This window comes from Acartia tonsa, chromosome 1, assembly GCF_053477335.1.
Source record: "Acartia tonsa isolate MP-2025a chromosome 1, ASM5347733v1, whole genome shotgun sequence".
In the NCBI taxonomy this organism is placed as follows: domain Eukaryota; kingdom Metazoa; phylum Arthropoda; class Copepoda; order Calanoida; family Acartiidae; genus Acartia; species Acartia tonsa.
Window position 1 is genome coordinate 13,907,253 of NC_137260.1, and position 23,132 is coordinate 13,930,384.

General features: G+C 32.6%; 2 protein-coding genes across 3 annotated transcripts; both read right to left on the reverse strand.

Annotated features, from left to right (window-relative positions):
- Positions 1–1,725: 1,725 nt before the first annotated feature.
- LOC145328665 (solute carrier family 53 member 1) lies at positions 1,726–13,935 on the reverse strand. 2 transcript variants are annotated; one of them, XM_080172458.1, is made up of 18 exons: positions 13,782–13,935; positions 12,905–12,984; positions 12,112–12,262; positions 11,367–11,521; positions 10,883–10,974; positions 10,396–10,484; positions 10,072–10,205; positions 9,095–9,251; positions 8,695–8,864; positions 7,795–7,947; positions 7,240–7,332; positions 6,464–6,586; positions 5,085–5,243; positions 4,613–4,765; positions 3,783–3,938; positions 2,893–2,956; positions 2,205–2,312; positions 1,806–1,944 (listed from the first exon to the last, which is right to left on the reverse strand). In XM_080172458.1, the coding sequence occupies exons 1-17, from the start codon at positions 13,857–13,859 to the stop codon at positions 2,238–2,240; spliced, it is 2,082 nt and encodes a 693-aa protein (XP_080028584.1). In that variant the 5' UTR covers positions 13,860–13,935; the 3' UTR covers positions 1,806–1,944; positions 2,205–2,237. The 2 variants fall into 2 exon arrangements, with proteins under 2 accessions (XP_080028576.1, XP_080028584.1); XM_080172450.1 differs by having other exon boundaries at positions 1,726–2,312.
- Positions 13,879–21,858, reverse strand: mEFTu1 (mitochondrial translation elongation factor Tu 1). Its single transcript, XM_080172479.1, has 2 exons — positions 20,547–21,858; positions 13,879–15,077 (listed from the first exon to the last, which is right to left on the reverse strand). Exons 1-2 carry the CDS (start codon positions 21,820–21,822, stop codon positions 14,974–14,976), a joined length of 1,380 nt encoding a protein of 459 aa, XP_080028605.1. The 5' UTR covers positions 21,823–21,858; the 3' UTR covers positions 13,879–14,973.
- Positions 21,859–23,132: the final 1,274 nt, after the last annotated feature.

Here is a 23,132-nt window from a genome sequence, read left to right on the forward strand (position 1 = left end):
TAATAGATATAATAATGGTCATAATAAAATTAAGTTTCAAAATATTTTAACTAAAAATTAATTTATAAGGGTTATTTTAATCACATTTGTATTATGATTTGTTAGTAAGTATTACAATAAGACTGACAAATATTTACACTAGAACTAAGTTTTTTTATTCGACAGTGGATTTGATTTATTTCTACAAATAATTTAAGGACATGTAACACCTTAAATAAACTATTTCCGCCAATTTTTTATAACAAAAATTTGATTAATACCTAAAACTATTTGCAAAAACATTTTTGGTCTCAAGATTTTTTTCGTTGTTTATTTGGCAAAAAAAATAATTGGAAGCAAAATCGTTTAGTTTTAACTTTTTAAGTGTCATATGCCTTTTATTTTATATACAGCATTTCTTTGAATTTTAAGTTCGATGGGTTTATTGGATATATATTTTAGAGAAATTTTAAGATTCTAAGCTCATTTGAGTTAATCATATTGTAAGCTCAATTATTTTTTGGATAGTTTATTATGAAAATGAGTCTTAATGTTTATCTATGTTTTTTTATTTTACATTTTGTGGCAAGTTTAATATTAGTTACTTTACATTATTGTTTATTTTTTTAAGGTTCTGAATCTGCACAATAATCATTTAATCTCATACTGATTTTAATTCTTCACAGCTGAAAAATCGTTTAATCACTCTACATCCTATTATTATGAGCTACTAAAGGCAGAATTGGATGGGGGAGGGGATGTTAAATGTAGACAATTGTTTTCTCCTCTTTAGGTTTATATTGGTTAAAGTTAAAACAGGGGTGTATAGTCTGCAAAATTGACCCTGCTGAGGGGGAGGGTAAAAAAAGGAGGGTAAACATGTTGTTGGGGGGAAAAAATTAAGAGAAATAAAAACATTTTTCTCTTATCCTTGGTAAAAAAAATTAAATAATGTGTGAGAGGGGGAATAATATAAATAAAATAAAGAGTTTTGATTTTTTTTTCAATTTTAGGAGGGAAAAAATAAAAAATTTTGCAGCAGGGGAAAAAATGAATCTTGCGAAGAATAACACACCTGTTTTAAAATGAAATTATTATTATAATTAAAACGACATTAAAATGCAATTACATTAACATTCAAATGGCACAATTTACTATTTAATTTAAATATGTTTTTATTTACTATAAAATAGACGACTATTAGTTCATGTTTTTCTTCTAACTACAAAAGATAAATCACATTCTGGTAGAATATTTTGTAAGGTCACGTGTTTACAAGGGCGTCTGTAAGGGGTTCAATTAAGCTTAGGAATTTCATTAAGGAGGGGAGAAAAAGGGTAGTTTATTTCACTAGTCCCCAAAGTTTTAGATCCTAGGATTTTATTTGTATATATATTTGGGCAATCTACAATCCTGGTTATTATTAAACAATACACAATAACAAAAATTAAAAAAATATAATTAGATTCTGTAACTCTGTTTCGAAAATAAAACAGTCAAATATTTCATTATTAAGGTCAAATTGTAATTATAATATAAACATTTTAATTAAAGATACAGAAAATACATATTATGTTATGTTCAGCTAAGGGAATGTATAGATTAATAAACATTTCAAAATCAATGATTTCTTTACTGAAACTTTTAACAAGTAATCTACTTATTTACGTTTAGAGTTAAAGAGCAGCTACGAATTTTTTCTATTGGATCAGTGATTATTAATATTTAAAATATATAAATCTGAACATTCCCTTATACTAAATACGTGTCACAACAAATTATGTTATATTAGTATAAAATAAATCATTTTATATAAGAATTAAGTTTTAGGAAACTAGGATTATAACAAATAATCGAATATATTTTTGTGTAAATTTCAGATCATTTTGAATATACAATTTGAGTATGTATTGGAATGGATATGTAGTGGACAAATGTTTATTACAGGAATATTTTTCATGTAGGGGATGTTCCATTAATACGCTCATGACTTAAAAATTCTATTAAAGGCTAAAAATACAGGGTTAGATATTTTTTCTCTCTCAGATAAATCGGATGAAAATAGCAAATTTCGAAGTACAATAAAAAAATGGCGGATTAATCCGAAAAGGATTTTGATTGGAAACCCTAATTTGAAAATCCTATTCCCTGGTGTTTTGATTTTTTTCAACAAATATACAGATTTTTTTAAAGATAATTTACATAAGCTTATTATTGGAACAACCCCTAAGTGTTATTTACAACAAACCATGGACTAACTATTTTTTCTTTCCCTTCCCTGAAGGAGAAAAGTTGATGGTCAAAGGTTCATTTAACTCCTGGTCATCAGTATCCTGAACAAAATAGTCATTTACTTCCAGCAGGAATCTTAAGGGATAAGACAATGGACGAAAAATTGACATAAATCTCCAATGATGACGGAAAAAACCTCTTTTATATATATAAAAAAAAATATGGATTAAAAAGATCAGACATGCCAGTTTGGAACTAACCAACAAAAATTCAATAAAAGTACCCAAAGTTTTAAGATAACGAATAATATAATGTGGCTATAAAACTTTGGGTACTAGAATCTAGATATTTGGGGGAGGGGATTAATGTGGAGATGTAAGTAAGGTAACACCCAACAGAACTAAACTCTTTAAATTCACGACCTTTGTTTAGAAGTCCTGTGCAGCATGGTAAAGAGTTGCGCCTGTTTTTGGGCCCAGGCATTCCCCATGCTCTAAATATTAATGTCTCGCATCTGACATAGCATCAGTAGGAACCATTTTTAACGTCTAAAGTTTTGATCCGAGGCTCGATCCCATCACCTACCCGACGACGAGCGGATGCGCTATGTGTTAGGCCACATATGTGGGTCAAACCCTACTTATATAATATGCTATCTGTACTAGTAGAAAATATTCTCACCTCTAATAGAGGAGATTCCACTATTTTCTTATAACTTGGCTTTTTTCCAACCTTCTTTCTGTTTCTATACAAAAAGTGTCACATATGAGTAATGGCGTAAAATGAATTTGCATTTAAATATGTAGATATTGATAAATACTCCAAGAAACAAGGATGACAACATCCATAAGCAGCGAAGGTAAAAAAATATGGATGGATGGATATCCGGAAAAAATATACTGTAGAGCAGGTTCATAAAAAATCGATCTAGCACTCCAATTAATTGACGAATCTTACTGAAACTTAATGAAAATAGGATGAATGTTAACATATTTTATTCTTAAAATTTCAGCCCTCTATCTTTTATATGAGACGAGAAAATTAAAATTTCAGCCCTCTATCTTTTATAGGAGACGAGAAAATCACGTTTCCCTCATTTCGTCTCTAACAGACGGGCTGACATTTCGAATAATAGAGTAGCTTCGCTACTAAAAATAACAGTATTTGTATTCTAATGATTATTTGCACGATTGGGTAGTAGTTTTTCTTGACAAGTTAAATATTAAAGGCGCCGTTACTATCATGCATTTTGCCTTTTTTATGCAATTTTTTTTTATAATGAGGGTCGGTTCTTGAAATAATTCAAATACTTCAGTAGGTAGTACTCTTTAAATCATTTATTTTACTCAAAAAATGGATGTAGATTGTAGAATATATGTGGATTTTATGATAGTAGAAAAATTTTCGTCAATTTAGGTTACTAACATGGACATCATTTATTGGTCAGTTCGTTCATCTTGTATGGGGGAAGGAGTAAAGGGGGTTTATTGGAGGAGATCGTTATTTTTGCCAGCTTCAAGTACATGATAATCTGGTGTGAGATTCAAGTAATAATAAATCCATTACTCTACCTGAACAAATCCCTTGGGTTGGGATCATCCATGAGTTTAATAATCTGAGCCTGGTCGGAGGCATCTATGGGAGCCACAGAAATATCTCTGACGGCTCGGAATTTACCACAGTTGTTCAGGTGCTCGTTCTCAAGACGGAAAAAGTTCCAGATAAACCTAAAATAATGGATTTAGAAAATACTTGGATAAGAAAAAAAAATTGTCAATTTAGATTGCAATTTCCTTTGTCATTATGATTTATGGTCAGTTAGTTCAACCAGTTGGAGGGGAGGATATGGGGTAAATTGGGTGGGAGGGAAGAATCTTTATTTTTACCAGCTTCGTGTTTTACTTTTTTCAGAAAACATGAAAATCTGGTTAAAAAACAAAGTAATAATATATCCATTCATAAAATAGTCATTTTTTATATTCTCTTATATAAAGAAGCAAGGTTTTTATGTGTCCTAAGACCTCGCAAAGAGAACCGATTGAGTTCTTCTGCATTTTTGGTAAGCTTCATAAAGGTCCTTGAATGTGCATCCTTTCTCTCCCCTAAGGCCCCTAATTGCTAGGGACGCAACAGCTATTTAATAGCATAAAAAGCTTTTTAAGTACCTGTTAAATAAAACTAAATATTTTCTATTTTATTTCACTTTTATTAAATCTGTTTTAAATCCTACTAGCCAACTAATAAAATATAAAAATTCTTACTTAGTCGATCATGTAGCCCAAATGTATTAGTACATAAGTAAAACTTGCTAGATTTTTTTTTTAAATACATTTAGCTAGGTATGCTATTTTCCTATGGTTAATCTGCATATTTGTTCATTGATTTATGTAATCTATCTTACCTTCTCATGACTTCCAGGCAGGCGAAGAAAGTAACAATAATCTCTATAGGTATATGATATTCGTATTCGTCAAGGTAGGATCTGATAACTAGCAGGTACACCCAGGAGAACCGGATCACTAGGTCCTCCACAATGGCAAAATAATAGTAATTCCTGGAAATAGAACAATTTCAAGTCTTTCTAACAGGTATCCCTATATACATATGCATGTATCCCTAAATATTATAATATATGATTCAGTTTTAAGAATCCTTCGGATAAATAAACTAGATTAGATCACAGAGATCTTATAAAACATACTTTTTTTTTCATCATTGTTGAGCGGAAATGAATATGATTTCCCCAAATAGAATATTAAGGGGAGGGGCCACTTTTTGGAGGAATTCAACCAATATAACAATGGGTTATGGCATGGCAGTTGCTGTCAAGAGGTACAATGTGGAACTGTAAAGAATTAATGACAAACACTTACTTGGAAGAGTAAACCACTTCCTCTCTGAGAAACCTATTTTCTCCCGCATTTTTAGCGAAGAATCCCCAATCCATCTTGATGTCCCAGATGTAGCCGTAGATAGACGACGTAGTTTGAGCTATCAGGTACAGGTAGTAGAACACGTTTTCGTCTGAGTCACTAAAAAGAAACATTTGATATCTAATTTGTTTTATAAGCTTCTAGAGGCAAAATGTGTTACTGTTACACTTCATCATTATAATACCTAATGATTATATTAAGACAAGTATAGGAAATTTTAACTGTCTGTGTTTAAAAGAAACGAAACTATTTTTAGTAGCGATGCTTCTCTATAATTCGAAATGTCCGTCCGTCCGTCTGAGACAGAATAAGGGAAACGTGTTTTCCTCGGTTCCTATAAAAGATAGAATGTTGAAATTTTTTGACAACATTCCCAATAGAAAGTAGCACAATTAACTATAAAACATCAATGGCGGTCGGACCGCTTTATAGCAGGTTTTAGGCTATATTTGTATTTTTCACATTTTTCTCCATATATTTGGTGTTTATGGTCAGATTTCCAAAAATTTTTCAGTTAGGTATAGATATCAAAATTAAATTTCCTGTCGTTTAAAGAAAACACCCATGACGGTCAGACTGCCTTTTGGCAGGTTTTTGGCTATTTTTAAATTTTTCTCTTATTTTTCTATATCTCAGACTCTGATGTATATAGTTGAAATTTCCAAATTTTTTAAGTTAAGGATATAAAAATTAAATTTCCTGTCGTTTTAAGGATACAACCATGGCAGTCAGACTGCCTTTTCACAGGTTTTTGGCTATTTTTATATGTTTTAATAAAATATTTCCCCATATCTTTGGTGTTTTCGGTCCAATTTTAAAACTTTTTTTTGTTATGAGCATCTTTTATGTAAATTGCTTTGACCGTCATCATTATACAAAATATGCGTTTATTTTCATCAATAAATCTATTCTTGATTTTAATAAATACACTTTAAATCCTCTTGTACGTATTCGTATCCATATTTTTTGTGCTTCTCTATTTATGGATGTTGTCATCCTTGTTTCATACCAATATAGTTTTAATCGCAGAAAATATATTCTATTTAAAGTGTAGCTGAGCTCTGAGAGGAAGGGAATAATGGACTGAAAAAAAACAAGAGTTCCCAAAGTTTTAAAAAATGTTATCAAATTCGTTGGCCCAAAATATTGAATTTTGATTGGTTGTTTCCAAACTAGTATTATCAACCATTAGTTTCAATATATAGAATGAGTTTATTTTGTTTATCATCATTGGGGATGTTGCAGTGCATTAATTTATCGTAGATTGTCTTGATCGTCTTTTCCCTTAAGATCCTGATCTGCAGTACAAAAATACTCACTCATAATTGTGTCGCAAGCAGGAGAAAGTGCCAGCTATAATGGTGGTTGAATATTTGCCCATGTTGGCCACATGGGGAAATGCTTCCCTTGTATCGCGGTATCTTCTTACGCATTGGGCAAATCTAAACATATTAAATATATGGATTTGATTACTTCAGAAAGAAATAAATAAAAGATCAATGGATACTATAACAATATTTTCCTTTCATCAAACGGTTAATACTAATATCTACACATGTGAAACAAAATTCAACTGTTTGTTGTTCAGAAATGAACTTTATACTGGTCAGGTAGTCCATGGAACTTTTAAATATAAAATATATGTACTTTGTAACCTTGAATACAATACTTTAAGCGGCGTAAGGGGGGGGGGGGGGGGGTGGATAAAAAATATGAGGGGAAAAATAAAGAGTACTAAAAACATTTTTTTGCGGAAAAAATATTATGCAGCAGGGGAAAAAGAAGACATGAATAGATTTCTGGTAGAATCCGTAAGTGTGTGTTTTAAGGCTAAAAATTGTAGTAAAACAATAATATTCACTAAAGTAAATATGTGTATTTCTTATTGAAAATAACTATAGACAATTTTTTTTTAAGTTAACATAAATTTTTATCGTTCTACTACTGTTTTTAACTTATAGCACATAACATTTACGGATTTTACCAGAAATCTACCCCTCTCTATAATCTAGTGCAGAATATAATTATACACATCAGTATACATCTTCATAAAAATGACAAAACATGTTTATAAAATCTAAAAATACTAATTTACCTAAACCAGGCAGGTAGCATACCAACAACGGCCACAAGCCAGAACCCAGAAAATGAGCAGGTCTCTGCGGTACTTCCAGAAAATACTCCATCACTGTAATAAAAATAAAATTATGTTCCCTCAGCCAAAAATGTTAAAATAAGTTCAGTGATTTTTTTTTTATTTTAATCGGTACTGACATTCTGGAAAGGTAGCAACATTCCTTAAAATACCGACTATCACCTGAATTGAATTTTTAATGGGAAATATAACCTTCTTGCCTTCAGTTTCCTGTTAAATACGTGATTTTCTGCATGTAATTATGTATGATATTATCATTTTATTGTCAATAAGATGTCCTAATAGTATATAGAGTAGCTTCGCTACTAAAAAAAGTATAAATTCTTTATTGGTAGATGGAATATTAATAAAACATACTAATTCAATGATGTAAATTTTAAAAGAAGTCCTGATTATACATATTTCCAAAAAAAAGAACCGACAATTTTTGAACTAAATACAATTTTAAACCTTAACTTCATACAGATTTTTTTCTACTTGTGCAAATATACTTACTATAAATATGAGATGTAGTAGCAAATCAAGAACTGGAAATCCTTCATGGCCTGTGCCAACGAGTTCATCTGATCCGCCAGCCAAAAGTCAGCGAAGCCGACATAGAAGAATGGGGCCAGAAATATTCTTGTGATAACTTTTAAACTCCAAAACCTAAATATATTATATAACAAGTTGGATAAAAAAGGAAGTTTCATTTTGAGGGAATGGGAATGGTTGTTATTTAAGAGATAGGATAAAACAACCAATGAATATAGAGTATACGTGGATATTATGACAGGGAAAGAATCGTCGTCGTCATTAGTTTACTAACATGGACATCATTTATTTTCTAGTTCGTTCATCAAGTAGGCGGGGAGTTGATGGGATAAAGGGGGTGGATGAAGAAGATCGTTATTTTAGCAAGATATAAGTTTCACTTTGTTAAGAGTACATGATAAGATCCAAGTAATAATAAATCCATTGAACTACCCTATCACAACTTTAACTATGACCACTCAAAAAATAAATAATAAAAATTGCCTAGAAACACAAAGTACTATTTTGATACAAAAAAATACTTTAATTATGCACACACACATTTTTCTATAAAGTATTGTTGGCTTAGGACAAAGAATACCTATTGACCTTTCCAAATAATTTTGGGTTCAAAATTATGTAATAAATATCGAAATATTTCTTTCCAGATGGCTTCGAAACCGATTGATATCCGCTGGATTAGAAACAGTTCTCAGCCATACTGAAAAATTATGTATAGGATCTTATTAGAGACAATTTTACAAGAATGTTAAAATAAAAATAAAATTAAAACCAGTTTTGCTATCCCGGGCCTTCGGCTAAAACCAAAACTGGTTTACACTTTATAATTTTTCATATCAAAATTTGCTTTGGATAACATACCTGGCATCATGTTTCAGCGTCCTAGTTGGATTCAGCATGAAAAGCAGCATAATTCCCACCAGAAAGACCGGCATCACAAAAGGTTCCACACCCAGGTCTTTAGCGTACAGGAAGCACAATATGGACATGGTCCATAGCACACCAAAGATGGTGGCTAACTCAAACAGATCCTGTAATATTTAGAGATGTCACTTTAAAGTAAAGCAATTTAATAATGATTTTTGACTAATGGAAATGTTGAAGAGTAACAAAATTCCTAAATCTATTCCATAGTAAGACAATTTTTAAGGGAAAAAAATAATACCATCCTCTCTTCAATTTCAAAATAAGAAGTGGGGTTCTGTGGTTGAAAAGGCACTTCGCGGGGAAAGGTCGATCTTACTGAACAAATACCACTTACCTGTTCAGATAAATGATTTCTAGGATCCAGTTCAAAGATGAGAACATGATTGACACCGGATGACCGCCAGCCATACACGTTGATGCCCAGCAGAAACAGGAAGAGTATGAACAGCAGGGGACCTCGGTACAGCTTTACTATCACATTGAATTCATCACTAAAATTGTAAAGAAAAGTTATATAATTGCAGAATATTTTATTTATAATACAGGGGTGTATATTCTGCACAAGATTCATTTTTTTCCCTGCTGCAAAATTTTTTTTTTCCCTCCTAGTTTTTTCCAGCAAGGAAGGAAATAAAATGGAAAAATATTTTCAAAACTCTTTATATTATTCATAGGTATTCTTTTAGTTTTTTTCACCAAAAAGGTGAGAAAAATGGAAAAAGTTCTCTTAATTTTTACATTTTTTTCCCTCCAACCACATACTTTTTATTTTTTTAACCCCCCCCCCCCCCTAAGCCGGGTCAAATTTGAAAATATACACCCTTTTTAAAATATGGTCAATATGCTAATATAATATGATACCTATAAATGTTAAATATGAGCTTTGATAAAATATTTTATATGAAAAAAAACATTGAAATGTTAGGCATTTTTTGGCTAAATATCAAATGTATTGTTGAGTTCAAATTGTTGTGATATAAAAGTAAACTTTTTTAATGAAAAATGTTAATTTAGAAAAAAAAAGGATGGTAACTTGTAATATTGTAAACTGTTTTATTAGTATACTTTCGTAATTTACAGAATTTGATTATATTTTGGCGTGTTATTTTATTTGAACCTTTGAACTCAACAAAATATTTGATGACATTTGATATTAAAAAATGCTCAACATTTGAAAGTTATATTCATATAAAACCATGGTTAAACTTATTTGTCAAATTGCTTTACAGATATTAAACATAACCCTAAAATATTCACCAATAAAAATTCTCAACTATGAAATTACATCTATAAAAGTTAAACTAAACTTACGCATTAATTGTATCTGCTAGACTATTTGTATTTGCTGGACTATTAATTGTATTTTCTGGGCGTTGTTTATGGAACACAGCTGATAAAATGACAGCAATAAACAGGACTAAAAATGCACCAGCAAACAAACCAACCTGAAAAAAAAGCAAATATCATAATGAGTTTGGGTCAGGTCATACAATTTTTTTTAGATGAACTTTCCATTTCGTTGAAAAACAAGTTACATTTTCTCGATATTAATATTCAGACTTGCTAAAAAGATGTAGCAATATTTTTCTTTCTTAAATGACAAAAACTCTGTTACAATAAAAAAACTATACTTACTTTAAAAGTTGTCCACGGGGAGTGTTTGTCCCCCAAAGGTGGTACTCTCAGTCTTTTCATGGCTTTCTGCCTGTCACCTCCCTCCAAATCTTTTCAGATTTATATTCATACAATACTGCTAAATAATATTTGTTCGCCAATCAAAGCAGCGGCTTTGTTCAAATAATTCAATTCACCTAGAAATTACCCAAAAATTGAATGTAAACTTGGCTTTTGGGTGATATATATTAATAAAAAAAATAATGAAGTACTATTACGTGTCGATAAGAGTAGGAGAATGCCTTGCCATACAAACAGGTGCAACTTACTTTCAAATCTTAGACATTAGTTCATCTTTGGCCTTAGTAAATCGCATCAAAAATACTATTCCTTTCCTTTATCCTAAACAGGCGAAGACGGTCATTTAAATATAGACAATGCATGGACGGGCATTTAACCCAAGTTTGGAGTAGATTTACTATTTGTTTGAGCAGTGCGGTATGAATTCCTGTGGTGACAGTAGCTTCAGTGTCTGATATAAGCTTGTCAATATCCTTGTTTGTATGGAAATGTGAGCTCTCCACAAATTCTTCCCTCCATCTAAAAAAGCAAAAAAATTATGTCTTGTAATAAGAATAATTTTGTTTCCAGTATGACTTCGAAACCGATTAATATCCGTTGGATTAGAACCAGTTCTCAGACATACTGAAAAATACGATGCTATAAATAAACATAGTTTCCATTTATGATTAATCTAATAAAAAAATACAAGTCAAAGAGGAAATATTTATTTGCATGGGTTAGTGCACTTGGAATGAAGCCATTTCTTTCTTCTAAATCATTTATATAGAGTAGAGAGGAATTAAAATGAAAAGAAACACATACCCTAATTGAAATCAAAGTAACAAATATGTTAGTTAATTATTTTCAATTATCTTGTATTATGTTTGCATACTAAATAATGAAGCTTGTGCCAAATTAAATTTGCCTACCTGGCACCAGTATTATTTCTTAACAATTTGTCATGTTTCTTCAAAATTTTTCTAAATCCAGTAAAGTTTAGGTTCTGATAGTTCTGTAGGAGGATTAAGCTGAGATAGAACTCTGAGAAGGCCAGCTTCAGATCCATCAACTTCCGTCTGTGCACCTGATACAAATATGTAGTTATTAAGATTTTCCCTGCTTTCCTCTAGAATGCCTTTTGAACATTGACCCCCCCCCCCTCATTTTTTTCTGAGGGTAGTTTTATCCCTATGCCTTGCCTTACCCATTCGAAGGGAGGGGCTAACCTACTGAACATGGATTTTAAAGGGAGGAGGGGTCAGGGGATTGGTTCGTAATTTAAAAATCACAGCCACTTTCACCTACTGCAAAGATATTCATTTTTAAACCCATTGTATATTGTTTACCAATAACAACTTTTTTCAATTCAGGAATATTTAAGCTCTTGAATCCCTATTATGTTTTCTTTTTTTATGCATTCCCTTTCCAAGGAATCTTTTCGTCTATTAAATTATTTTTTCTGCAACTTGGCTTTATTAATATTCCAGACACTATTGGTTGATTTAAAAATATCCAATTGAGAGTCGGCACAAGGTCCTTGGGATGGGGGACATACAGTTATTTAACCCCTTCCTCATCTAGTTTTTTACTCTAAAGCATTAATAATCAAAAATTCCACAGGATAAAAGGCCTTCTTCGTGGTTTATTTAACTCAACTAAAATTGCAATACTAACTTTTTTCTTGGCTACCGAACTTTTTTCCGATTCTTCCATTTCGCTTTTCAGGGTAGCAAACTTCCTGGTTGCCTCAGCAAGCTTTTCAGCGTAGAATGTGTTTATCTTGGTCAACTCTTTATCACAGAAGGTGAAAAATTTCTCATCAAAGCTGAAAAAATAGTACAATCAAATAAGATTTTTAACTATTTTCCGTTCCAAGCTACACCTGAGAAGTAGAATATCAAAGATATCTAAAAAGCTAAGACAATGGCCGATATTCAATGAACTATGCAATGAAATTTCAATAAAAATTCCCCTAGGTTCTTTAGTCAACGAATTAGAGAACTTTGGGGTATGTCCAATATTCCCCTCCCCCCTTTCTCCCTGGGCACATCCTATAATAGTTATTTCTCGCATCGTATTATAAACGGCTTTCCGCGGATATAGAAAGTACAATTATGAGATTAAAACTAGTTTTTTTAACCCCGAGGTGCCGAAGGCACCAGCTAAAAAAACTGGTTTTAATCTTATGATAGTATATTTCTATATTCGTAGAAAGCTGGATATAATACGATGCTAGACATAGTTTTTTCGTATGGATGAGAACCGATTCCTATCCACCGGATTCGAATGAATACGAGAAAATGGTTTAAATTTATTTTTACATGTAAACAAAGGTCTTTATTTCTTCTCTTTCATAAATAAATGGATCTTTTTAGGGTTTATATTTTATCATTTTGTTAGTAAAACTTTAAGATATGCGACGATGGCACAAAAAGTACATTACAGCCATGAAGACGGACAAACTTACCTTGCAAAATATCTTTGAGAGACTTCCTCTTCTACAACTTCTTGCGACGGAGCTTGTTCCATTGCCGCATAAAGCATGGCCTAGAAAAAAAACGAACTTATTTTGATTTAATTTTATAAATAACTATGAAAAACCTTAAGTTTGAAGGGTAAAAAATATAAACTCATGGCTACAATTTGCATAATTAAGCCATTTTAACATATTTAGATAAACAATCAAAGTACTGATCTTTATCTATAAATTACTTATTTAAATCTAGCTAATTAATAAACATAAATGGTATCTAAAAGGCGTACACTGCAATGATGTATGTATAACAGACATTAAAAATATATCAAGAATAACAAAAAAAAGCTATATAAACAGATTTCAAGATTACTTAATGAAATTAGTTTGAGAAAAACAAGGTTTGAATCACGGACTGTTTAAATGTTAAATTGTAAGTGTAGGAGTATGTCAACTTTTTATGTAGACTTTTATAAACCTGTTTTACAATGAATAATGATAATTAAATTAAAATATTAAAAACATTGGAACTAAATGATGATACTAGCTGCTTTGCCCCTAAAGCCCTTCAGGGGCACTTCAGAATGGGGAAAAGTAAGGTGCCCTCCACCCCCATGGTTATAATTTTAATTTTAAAACGAAAAAAAATATTATGGGCATTTATTCTAAAGGCTATTTCTCTTTGGAGGGTTGTTTTAAACCCTTTTCCAAAATAGTTATAAACCTTGCCATGGCCTATGAGAAGCTATATTGTAAAGGAGAACCATTTCAGTTCAGTGTTAAGCAAGATTCTTCGGTACAGAAAAACACACACATGCATCCTGTTACTTTTGTATATAGCAGACGAAATTAATTCAAAACTAAAAGTGACCTTCATATCCTCGTATTGAATGTATTGTTTCCTCCATTCCGGGGTGATGTGAGCCCCCAGGTGCTCTGCAAATTTCATTTTCAAATCTTCAATTCACCTGAAATTTTCATAAATATTCAACATTGTGTAATAATATGTTATTGTTATAAATTCATGCTTCTTAAACATTGACCTTTTTTACGAGTGAGGGATATTTATTTCGACAAAAAAAACTTAGAATAAAACTTTTCTACTAGGAAAATTCAACTAGACTTTAAAATTGCTAACGTTTCTTTGTAGATCACAAAATGCAGAAAAATACTTTGTCTTAAATATTCTCTTTTCACTAGCGGAAAAGTTAAAGGTTAAGCAGTTTTTTCTGTTATAATATACCTTCCTATCTTCTCATTTGCGTGTAGATGTAGACTAACCACCTATTTTCTCATTATGTTAATATATTCAGATACTCAAATGGATTACAATGTTTTAGTGGCACTTATAAAGTATTAACAAATATGTATATGTTTAACATAACTGCAAAATTAAAACAAGATCCTTGCCTTAACATTGCTTAAAACTGAAATCTTTCAATGGCTTTGGTAAATTAGCCCACCAATACAACGTCATCCATTCGTGAACCCAACTAATAGGGTAATTATAGATAAAAGCAAATGACAAGTTTGACAAGAATAGAAATGTCTTGTTTTTATAAATTGTGAAATCTTTTATATATAAAAATACATTGGTTAGTTGTTTTTGCGATGTAACAAAAATATTTCTTTATATATAATAATTTAATATTAAACTTATATGTTCAACATTTAAAAAAACATATAAGGATTTTTGGTGTATTTAAGATTTGCTTTTACAGAACTTATTTTTACAGTTTCGAAGAAACACTTTTATACTTGAACTATTAGGGAGTCCAATAAAAAGTTATGTACATACAAAACTGTACAAAAATGATGTATGTAATATTATGGATTGATTCTAGATTCATACAAAGGTAACAACAACAACAAAAAGCATGAATTCATAACAAAATAAATAAAATAACCAGCTTAATTCATCTTGTTTTTTAATAAGGACAAACGATCAAAAGTCCTTAATATTGTAAGTTCAGAGACTCAAAACAAATTCACTGCAGTAAAGTTTCACCGTGCTTTATAGAGCAAATGTTTGTATTTTTGGTTGGTTGACTGTTAATATGGCTTTAGTTTTCCTGTTTTGCCAGCCTCTTGGCCCTCTTGTCTTTGCCCAACAACATCCACTCTTTCTCTTCACTTGTCATGTTAGGGTTAACCTTCGTTACTTTGCCTGAAAAATATTATTAAATATCAAAACATTGTCTACAGAGACGAAAATAAAACGTGTACCTAGAGGCTTAATGTCGCTTTTTAGTATATACAGAAACAAACAGGGATTTAACTTAAAATATTTCATTATCATATCAGCGGATAACTTTCTATAAACTCAGAAAATGAAAGGTTCAGCATCTACATTCTACATTTAAATTTTGATATAAAAAAGAAGATATATAGGCTAAAACCTTAAACTTTCCCAAAAATTGTGGAATAAACAGTCCAGTCGTTTACAAGATCTTAGCTAACATACATATTACATACAGATATCCTGTTATTTATTATACAAGTTTGTGTTTCTTGCTGAATAGTCAGAACATTATCTTTCCATTCCAACTTTGAATAACATTTTTTGCTGTGGAATAATTTTCGTGGCTTAAAGGGAAGGGGTGAAAGTGACACTTTTATAAACCAAAACTTAAAGTCAATGGAATTCAACTCAATAAACGAGTTACAGCTCTTAGAGGGGGAGGGGGGCGGATGTGTCACTCTTGGAAACCAAAAGTAAAACGTGCATGATCTCAGCCCATAAAAGAGTTACAACTCTAAAATTCGGCACAGCAGTTGCTTTTGTGGAAAAACTGAAGAAACGGCGGCGGAACCGTTTTCTGCCGAATTTTTCTTTTGCATTTTCTCGCCATGACTCGTGCCACGACATACCGTCAATTTTATTTTGAGTGCTACTCCCTTAGTTTTAGAGATAATTGGGTAAAATCTTTTGGGCTGGGTCACTAGTTACCCCAAGTTTTGGTATCGTTTTAAAAAAATGGTGGTAGGCCGCCGCTCCCGCCGTTCACCGCCATTTTCCGCCGCCGCTAAAAGAAAATTTTATATTGCATTTCTCGCCGAATTAGGCAATTTGGAATCATTTGAGACCATGTTATTTTTTCAAAAAATTTTCCCCTTATAACCAACCCTGCGGGGGGACTTTTTGAACGAGAATTTGAAAAAAATGACTAAGTTCTCCAGGGTTGGTTTGAAAGATATTGAAACAAAATCTTTTGATGTAGGTCTGTTAAAAATATTTGAATAAAAAATGGCGGCGGTACCGCCGCTACCGCCTTCTACACACGATTTCCGCCGCCGCCAAAAAAAATTTTTTATTGCATTTCTCGCCGAATTAGGCAATTGAATTTGGAATCATTTGAGACCATGTTATTTTTTTTTTAATTTTCCCCTTATAACCAACCCTGGGGGAACTTTTTCAAATTCTCGTTTATCCAGATATATCTTAAATTCAGTGCTTCTCCTGTGCTTTTAAAGATATTGAAACAAAATCTTTTGAGGTAGATCAGTAAAAAATGTTTGAATAAAAAATAGCGGCGGTACCGCCGCTCCCGCCATCCACCGCCGTTTGGCTTGTAAGGGGAAAAAAAGAAGTCCCCCCGCAGGGTTGGTTATAAGGGGAAAAATTTTTGAAAAAAATAACATGGTCTCAAATGATTCCAAATTGTATAATTCGGCGAGAAATGCAATAAAAAAAATTTTTTGCGGCGGCGGAAAATGCCGGTGAACGGCGGGAGCGGCGGTCCCGCCACCGTTTTTTTAAAAAGATACCAAAACTTGGGGTAATTAGTGACCCAGCCCAAAAGATTTTACCCAATTATCTCTAAAACTAAGGGAGTATCACTCAAAATAAAATTGGCAGATAAACTTTTTTTCATAAAAATTTCCCTAAAATTTTTTACAAAAAGGATAACGCCGAAAATTGTCTAATTTGGCGAGAAAAGGCAAAAAATACCTAAATTCGTCGGGAAACGGCGGTTTTTGTCGGGAGCGGCGGTTCCGCCGCCGTTTCTCACTGTTCCATATTGTACCTCTTTATCGCAACTGCCATGCCAAATATCAGAGCTGTAACTCTTTATTTAGTTGAGTTCCTTTGACTTATAGTTTTGGTTTCAAAAAGTGTCACTTCTGCCCCTCCCTTTGTAATCAAGACATTTACAAACTTATTTATAATATTAAAATTAAAAATTATAAAATTAAAACCGGTTTAGTTGCTAGCCCTGAGGGGCAGAAGTCCACAAAGCTGGAATTTTATAATTTTTATTTTACTCTTCGTGAAAAATTTTCTGTAATACGATGTCACACATGATTTTCAGTAATGCTGATGACCGGTTCTAATCCAGCGGATATTAATTGATTTGAAGCCCTACTGAAAATATCTTTCCTTGCATGGGGACATATCATAAAATACTAATATTTAAAATAATAAAACAATAGAAAATAATAAATAAACTAAATCTAACCAGTATTCCTTGTGTATAAAAAATTGTGGGAAAAATAATGTTTCAAAGACATGCGAACACAAACAATGTCTGCACCTTACTGAACTTATAATAGATATATATATATAGATTATACGTGGATATAATAACAGGGGAATAATTTCGTCAATTTAGATTGCTAACATGGAACTCATTTATTGGTCAGTTTGTTCATCAAGTAGGAGGGGAGGGTGTCGTTATTTTAGCAAGTTTAACTTTATTAGAGAGCTTGAAAATCTGGTGTAAGATCCATGTGATAATATATCCATTGAACTAATATTGAAGCATAACAGAAAATAATGTGTTAAACGCCAAAAGGATAAATTTTTGTGGTGAAAGACATAGTACATTGCAAGTTTAATATGTTAAATGCAGCTAAGCAGTAGTTTTTCTTATCTAGCAGCAGTTTGCAATAATGTTTTTAATAGGGGGGGGGGGGGGGGATGTGGTGAAGCGTAACACGACTCACCAGCAATTTTATTTTGGGTGCTACTCCCTTAGTTTTAGAAATGAGTATAATCTTTTAGGTTGAGTTTTTGGTATCTTTCATAAAAAGCAGCGGCGGAACCATCACCGCCATCGTCCAATTATTTTGAGACCATGTTTTTTTTTAAACTAAGGGAGTAGCACCTAAATTACAATTGCTTGTATGTCGTGATAAGAGACGCTTCAAATCCCCTCCCCCCCTTTAACAAACTTAATACTGATATAAATAACATTAATGCTCTTGTAACGGATAACTCCAAATAAATTAAGTCATCTATCAAAGAATAGACGGGCGGACATTTAGTCATTGGATTTAAAGAGTAGATTTGTAACAATTTTTTTTTAAAACATTGACAGCTTATGTCTGAAAACATCCATTTAAAATAAAAAAGAAACAGCAAAAGTTTAGCAAGTTAATGTATCATGGAACAGCAAATTAACGAGAATCATGGAAAAAATCGTGTCTCTAATTTTCTGATAATTTATTATTGACAAGAGGGGGAGGGAAAGTTTTGACACATTTGCGTTAACAGTGTGTATAGGCTTTATCTTTTTAAACTAAGAGGATAGGTTATTATGGATATTTTTATTCTTAAAGGGTGTTTAAAAAAAAACCAATCGCTTCACTCTTTTCAATATAAACCCTACAGTTTTGGTCAAAAACTATCAAAAAATGATACAAATCATGTCCAAGCAATGACAATGAGATAACACTATTGAATTTTGATTTCTACTCACCTCTCCTGAGCACTACAGCTCGAGTCCTAGCCCTTGTGAAAAACTTTTCCCTACGTGGAGAGTGCATATTTTATTACAAATTAAGACAGTTTTGTCCTTTTTTAAAAAGAATAAACTGTCTAAAGTACTTGAAATCTTGTAGATAGACCCCATAATGTTTAGAGTTTTTGATGGGGCCTATAAACATCTTTCTATAGACGCCTTAATCAGATTTCTGACCCAATCCTAGCCAATTTGGCATCCAAAAGACAGACCCATCAAACATTGAGACCTGACTGCTCTGTCTTAAAAAAAAGAACAAACCGTGTAAAAAACTTAAAATCTTGTAGATAGACCCCATAATGTTTAAAATTTTTGATGGGGCATGTCAATATCTTTCTATAGACACCTTAATCAGGTTTCTAACACAATCTTAGCCATTTTGGCATCAAAAAGAAAGATCTGTCAAACATCAAGAACTGGAGAGACCCGTCATGTCTAAATGTTTGATGGGTCTGTCTTTTTAATGCCAAATTGGCTAGGATTGAGTTAGAAACCTGGTTAAGATGTCTATAGAAAGGTCTTTACATGCTCAATCAAAAATTCTAAACATTATGGGGTCTATCTACAAGATTTTAAGTACTTAAGACGATTTGTTGATTTTTAATATCCATGTAAGGAAAAATTCTACACAAGGGCTAGGACTCGAGCTATAGTGCTCAGGACAGGTGAGTAAAAATCCAAATTCAATAGCGCTTTCTCATTGTCATTGCTTGGACATGATTTGCGTCATTTTTTGTTAGTTTTTGACCAAAACTGTAGGGTTTATATTGAAAAGAGTGAAGCGATTGGTTTTTTTTTAAACACCCTTTATATGAAAAATTTTCACAAGTTTTAGGATTTTTTGGATAAGCCTCCAGGTTCAGGAGCTGCAGGCCTCCATGTTCAGGGGCTTCAGGCCTCCAGGTGGTCTCTGGACACAGGCAAAAATATTTTTTTTTGATAAGTTTAAGGTCAACTTATAAAACAAAATATGCATATTTTTAAATGTTATTTACATATTTGAGGAAAAAGATGCATATTTTGTTTTATAAATCGATCTCTACCCCTTCAACAACAAAAAATTATTTTTACCTGTCCAGAGACCACCTAGATGCCTGTAGCTCCTGAACTTGGGAGGCATATCCAAAAAATCTTTGAACTTGGGAAAATTTATCATATAAAAATGATTTATTCCTAATAACCTATCCCCTCACTCCAAAAATAAAGCCTATGCACACTGTTTCCGCAAATGTCTCAAAACTTATATCATTCTATTGCCTGTAAATGTGAAGAAAATAAATAATGTGTCAAAACTCCCCCCCCCCCCCTTCAATACACAACGATCACTTTTTATGTCAAATTTAAATTTTGAATATGAAATGAAAAAAATAATTGTGATTGTCAAGAAAACTCAGTCAAAATTGACCTAATATGAAAATAAAAACAAAATATTTGAAAGTAAAATAATGAAATTCAGGTTTTGGTATCCGAAGAAATTATTATTACACACGCTTGTAGCCTATTTGCAATTCCTTTTTATATAACAATAACATGTTTATAACCAAAAAAGCAAAAAACAAAATCATGGAATGGATAATCTGACAACGTGAGTTATAGAGCAGATGTTCAGTTGTCATAACAAAGAAAAGAAGGAGGGTAAATATAAAAAAACTCAAAGAAAATAATGAAACCTTTCAAATATAAGGTTTCTGTCCGATAGACAGGCGGACAAAGAAATGCATAGACTACATACGCATATATGTCATTTGAATCTTCACCCAAAATATTAGCTATATATCTTCAAAGGTAGCGGCTAAAATATATATTTCACTTAGTGTTAATGACTGACTGACGATCAGACAACGTGAATTAAAGAGTAGCTTCGCTACTAAAAAGAAAACATCTTGACTAACCTGTTCCAATGGTGCCAGAAGAATCTCTGATTGTGAAATGCTGTCCCTCTTCCAGAACCATGGGTTTCACAAGTTTCAGGTTAAATGTAGCATCCTCTCCTGGCATAGCCATGTCCTTGCCGACCATTTCAACAAAGGCAGCTGAATCCCAGGTCTTTGAGAAGCACATGAGCTGCATATTGGAAGTGCAGGGCTTCTTTCTGCCGCCCTCCTCAGAGGTCATCAGATATACCTGGGCCTGAAAGTTATCACACTGCTGGATAGATCCTGGCTTGACAATGCACATACCTCTCCTAGCATCATCCTTCTTGATACCTCTGACAAGAACACCCATTTGGTCACCAGCATTTGCCTCCTCCAAAATCTTGTGGAACATTTCAATGCCAGTAACTTTGCCTTTGACCATTCTGTTGTACCCAATAACCTCAACTTCATTGCCAACCTTAAGCTTTCCTCTCTCTAGGCGGCCAGTCAAGACACAGCCTCTACCCTGGATGTTGTGAGTATGCTCAATGGGGAGAAGGAAAGGAACATCAAGTTGACGCTCAGGTGTTGGAATACATTCATCAACAACTCTCATAAGTTCTTCAATAGCTTTAGTACCAATTTCAGGTTTGGTGCCTTCAAGAGCACACAAGGCAGAGCCTTTGACAATTGGTGATCTGTCCTCATCAAATCCCATTTCGTCCAACAGTTCTCTGATTTCCATTTCCACAAGTTCAATCATTTCCTCGTCGGCGGCGTCACATTTGTTAATAAAAACAACCAAATGCTTGACGCCCAACTGTTTGGTTAGAGTAAGATGTTCTCTGGTCTGGGGCATACAACCGTCGGTGGCACCAACTACGAGAATGGCACCATCAAGCTGGCTAGCGCCTGTGATCATGTTCTTGATAAAATCAGCGTGACCTGGGCAATCCGTGTGGGCATAATGTCTATTTTCTGTGGCATACTCAATGTGGGCAATGTTGATAGTAATACCACGATTCTTCTCCTCAGGGGCATTGTCAATTTGATTATAATCTCTAAACTTGGCCAGCTTCTTATCGGCCAAAACCTTTGTAATAGCAGCAGTAAGGGTAGTTTTTCCATGATCAACATGGCCGATGGTACCAATGTTGCAGTGGGGCTTGTCGCGCTTGAAAACCTCCTTCTGTTGCAGTGTAAATGATGTTGAAAGGAATCTATTCGCCGACTGGGTCAGGCTGAAAATTTGTTTGTATTGTTTGGAGCCGCCAAGGCAAACATCGGCGATCTTAAACGCGAATAAACTCATTTTGGTGAGTCTGAAATGAAGAAAATAATTTTAAAGTCAACACTAACATAGCCTTATTTATAGAGTAAGGGGGGGGGTTTTAATGCAACCATCTCGTAATCAGTGAGCAAATGGCACTTAGAATTCGAATTTCCATCTATAATTTTGCATGAGTAATCCTTGGTAGGTCTATTTTCCCTAAATCGAACAAAAAGTTGGAAAAGTAACGGCTAACGGCTGGCGGCTCAGCTATTTTGCCATTTTTTGATATTTATATTGCAAACTAGTCACGAAACCTCTCTCAACATAATACTCTTTTCTACTTCAAAACGCTATCAAACGGTTCTAGACGGTAGCTGTTGGTACTAGAAGTTTTAAAATTGGTTATTGCTATCATTTAACATGAATTAAACCAAAAATATATTTTAAAAAGTCGATTCCTACGTAATTGATGATGGATTTACCCTGAAAATAGGCAAAAAACGGCTGAACGGCTGAGCCGCTAGCCGTTACTTTTCCAACTTTTTGTTCGATTTAGGGAAAATAGACCTACCAAGGATTACTCATGCAACAGTTCAGATCGAAATTCGAATTCTAAGTGTCATTTGCTCACTGATTACGAGATGGTTGCATTAAAACCCCCCCCCTTACCATCTGCAAGAAAGTAATTAATAAGAGAAAAATTATTTTATAATGCATGCGTATTAAAGTAGATTTTGAACCTATATATTACCTATTATAATTAGTAGTAGTATTTAAAAACTCTAGCGTTAAATTAAAATTAGGAATACAAGTAATAAACTACGTAAAATATTAAATAAAAAAAATCTTTGCTTGACATTTACTTTGAAAGACATGAAACAGAATGCCTACTCAAGCGTAAAACCGTAAAATTATCAAGATTTCTTACAAAAATGAGAAAAGGGGAAAGGAGTAGTTTTTTTTCTTCTTATTTTCGGACCAAAAAGTAATTTTGATACAAGAAGCTACAATAATATATATAATTAAATTATTTCGCCTAAAAATCTTAATTAGAAATACATAAATTGAAAAATAAAGGGCCGGGTACCCCTAATTGAAAATTACTTTAAAAAACAATAATACCTATATATTTAGCCAAACTAACAATAAGTCCATTTAAATTATCAAAAAATCATTGTTTTATAGAAGGAACAAAGCTTTAAGCAGAATCAAATTAATTAAATAATTAACAATAAAAGAAAGCCAATTAATATAAGACTTAAAATTTATATGGAATGAATACAATTAAAAGATTAAACAATGCGCTCAAGACAAGAGTAAATAAATCACAGGTGTAACATATACATAAT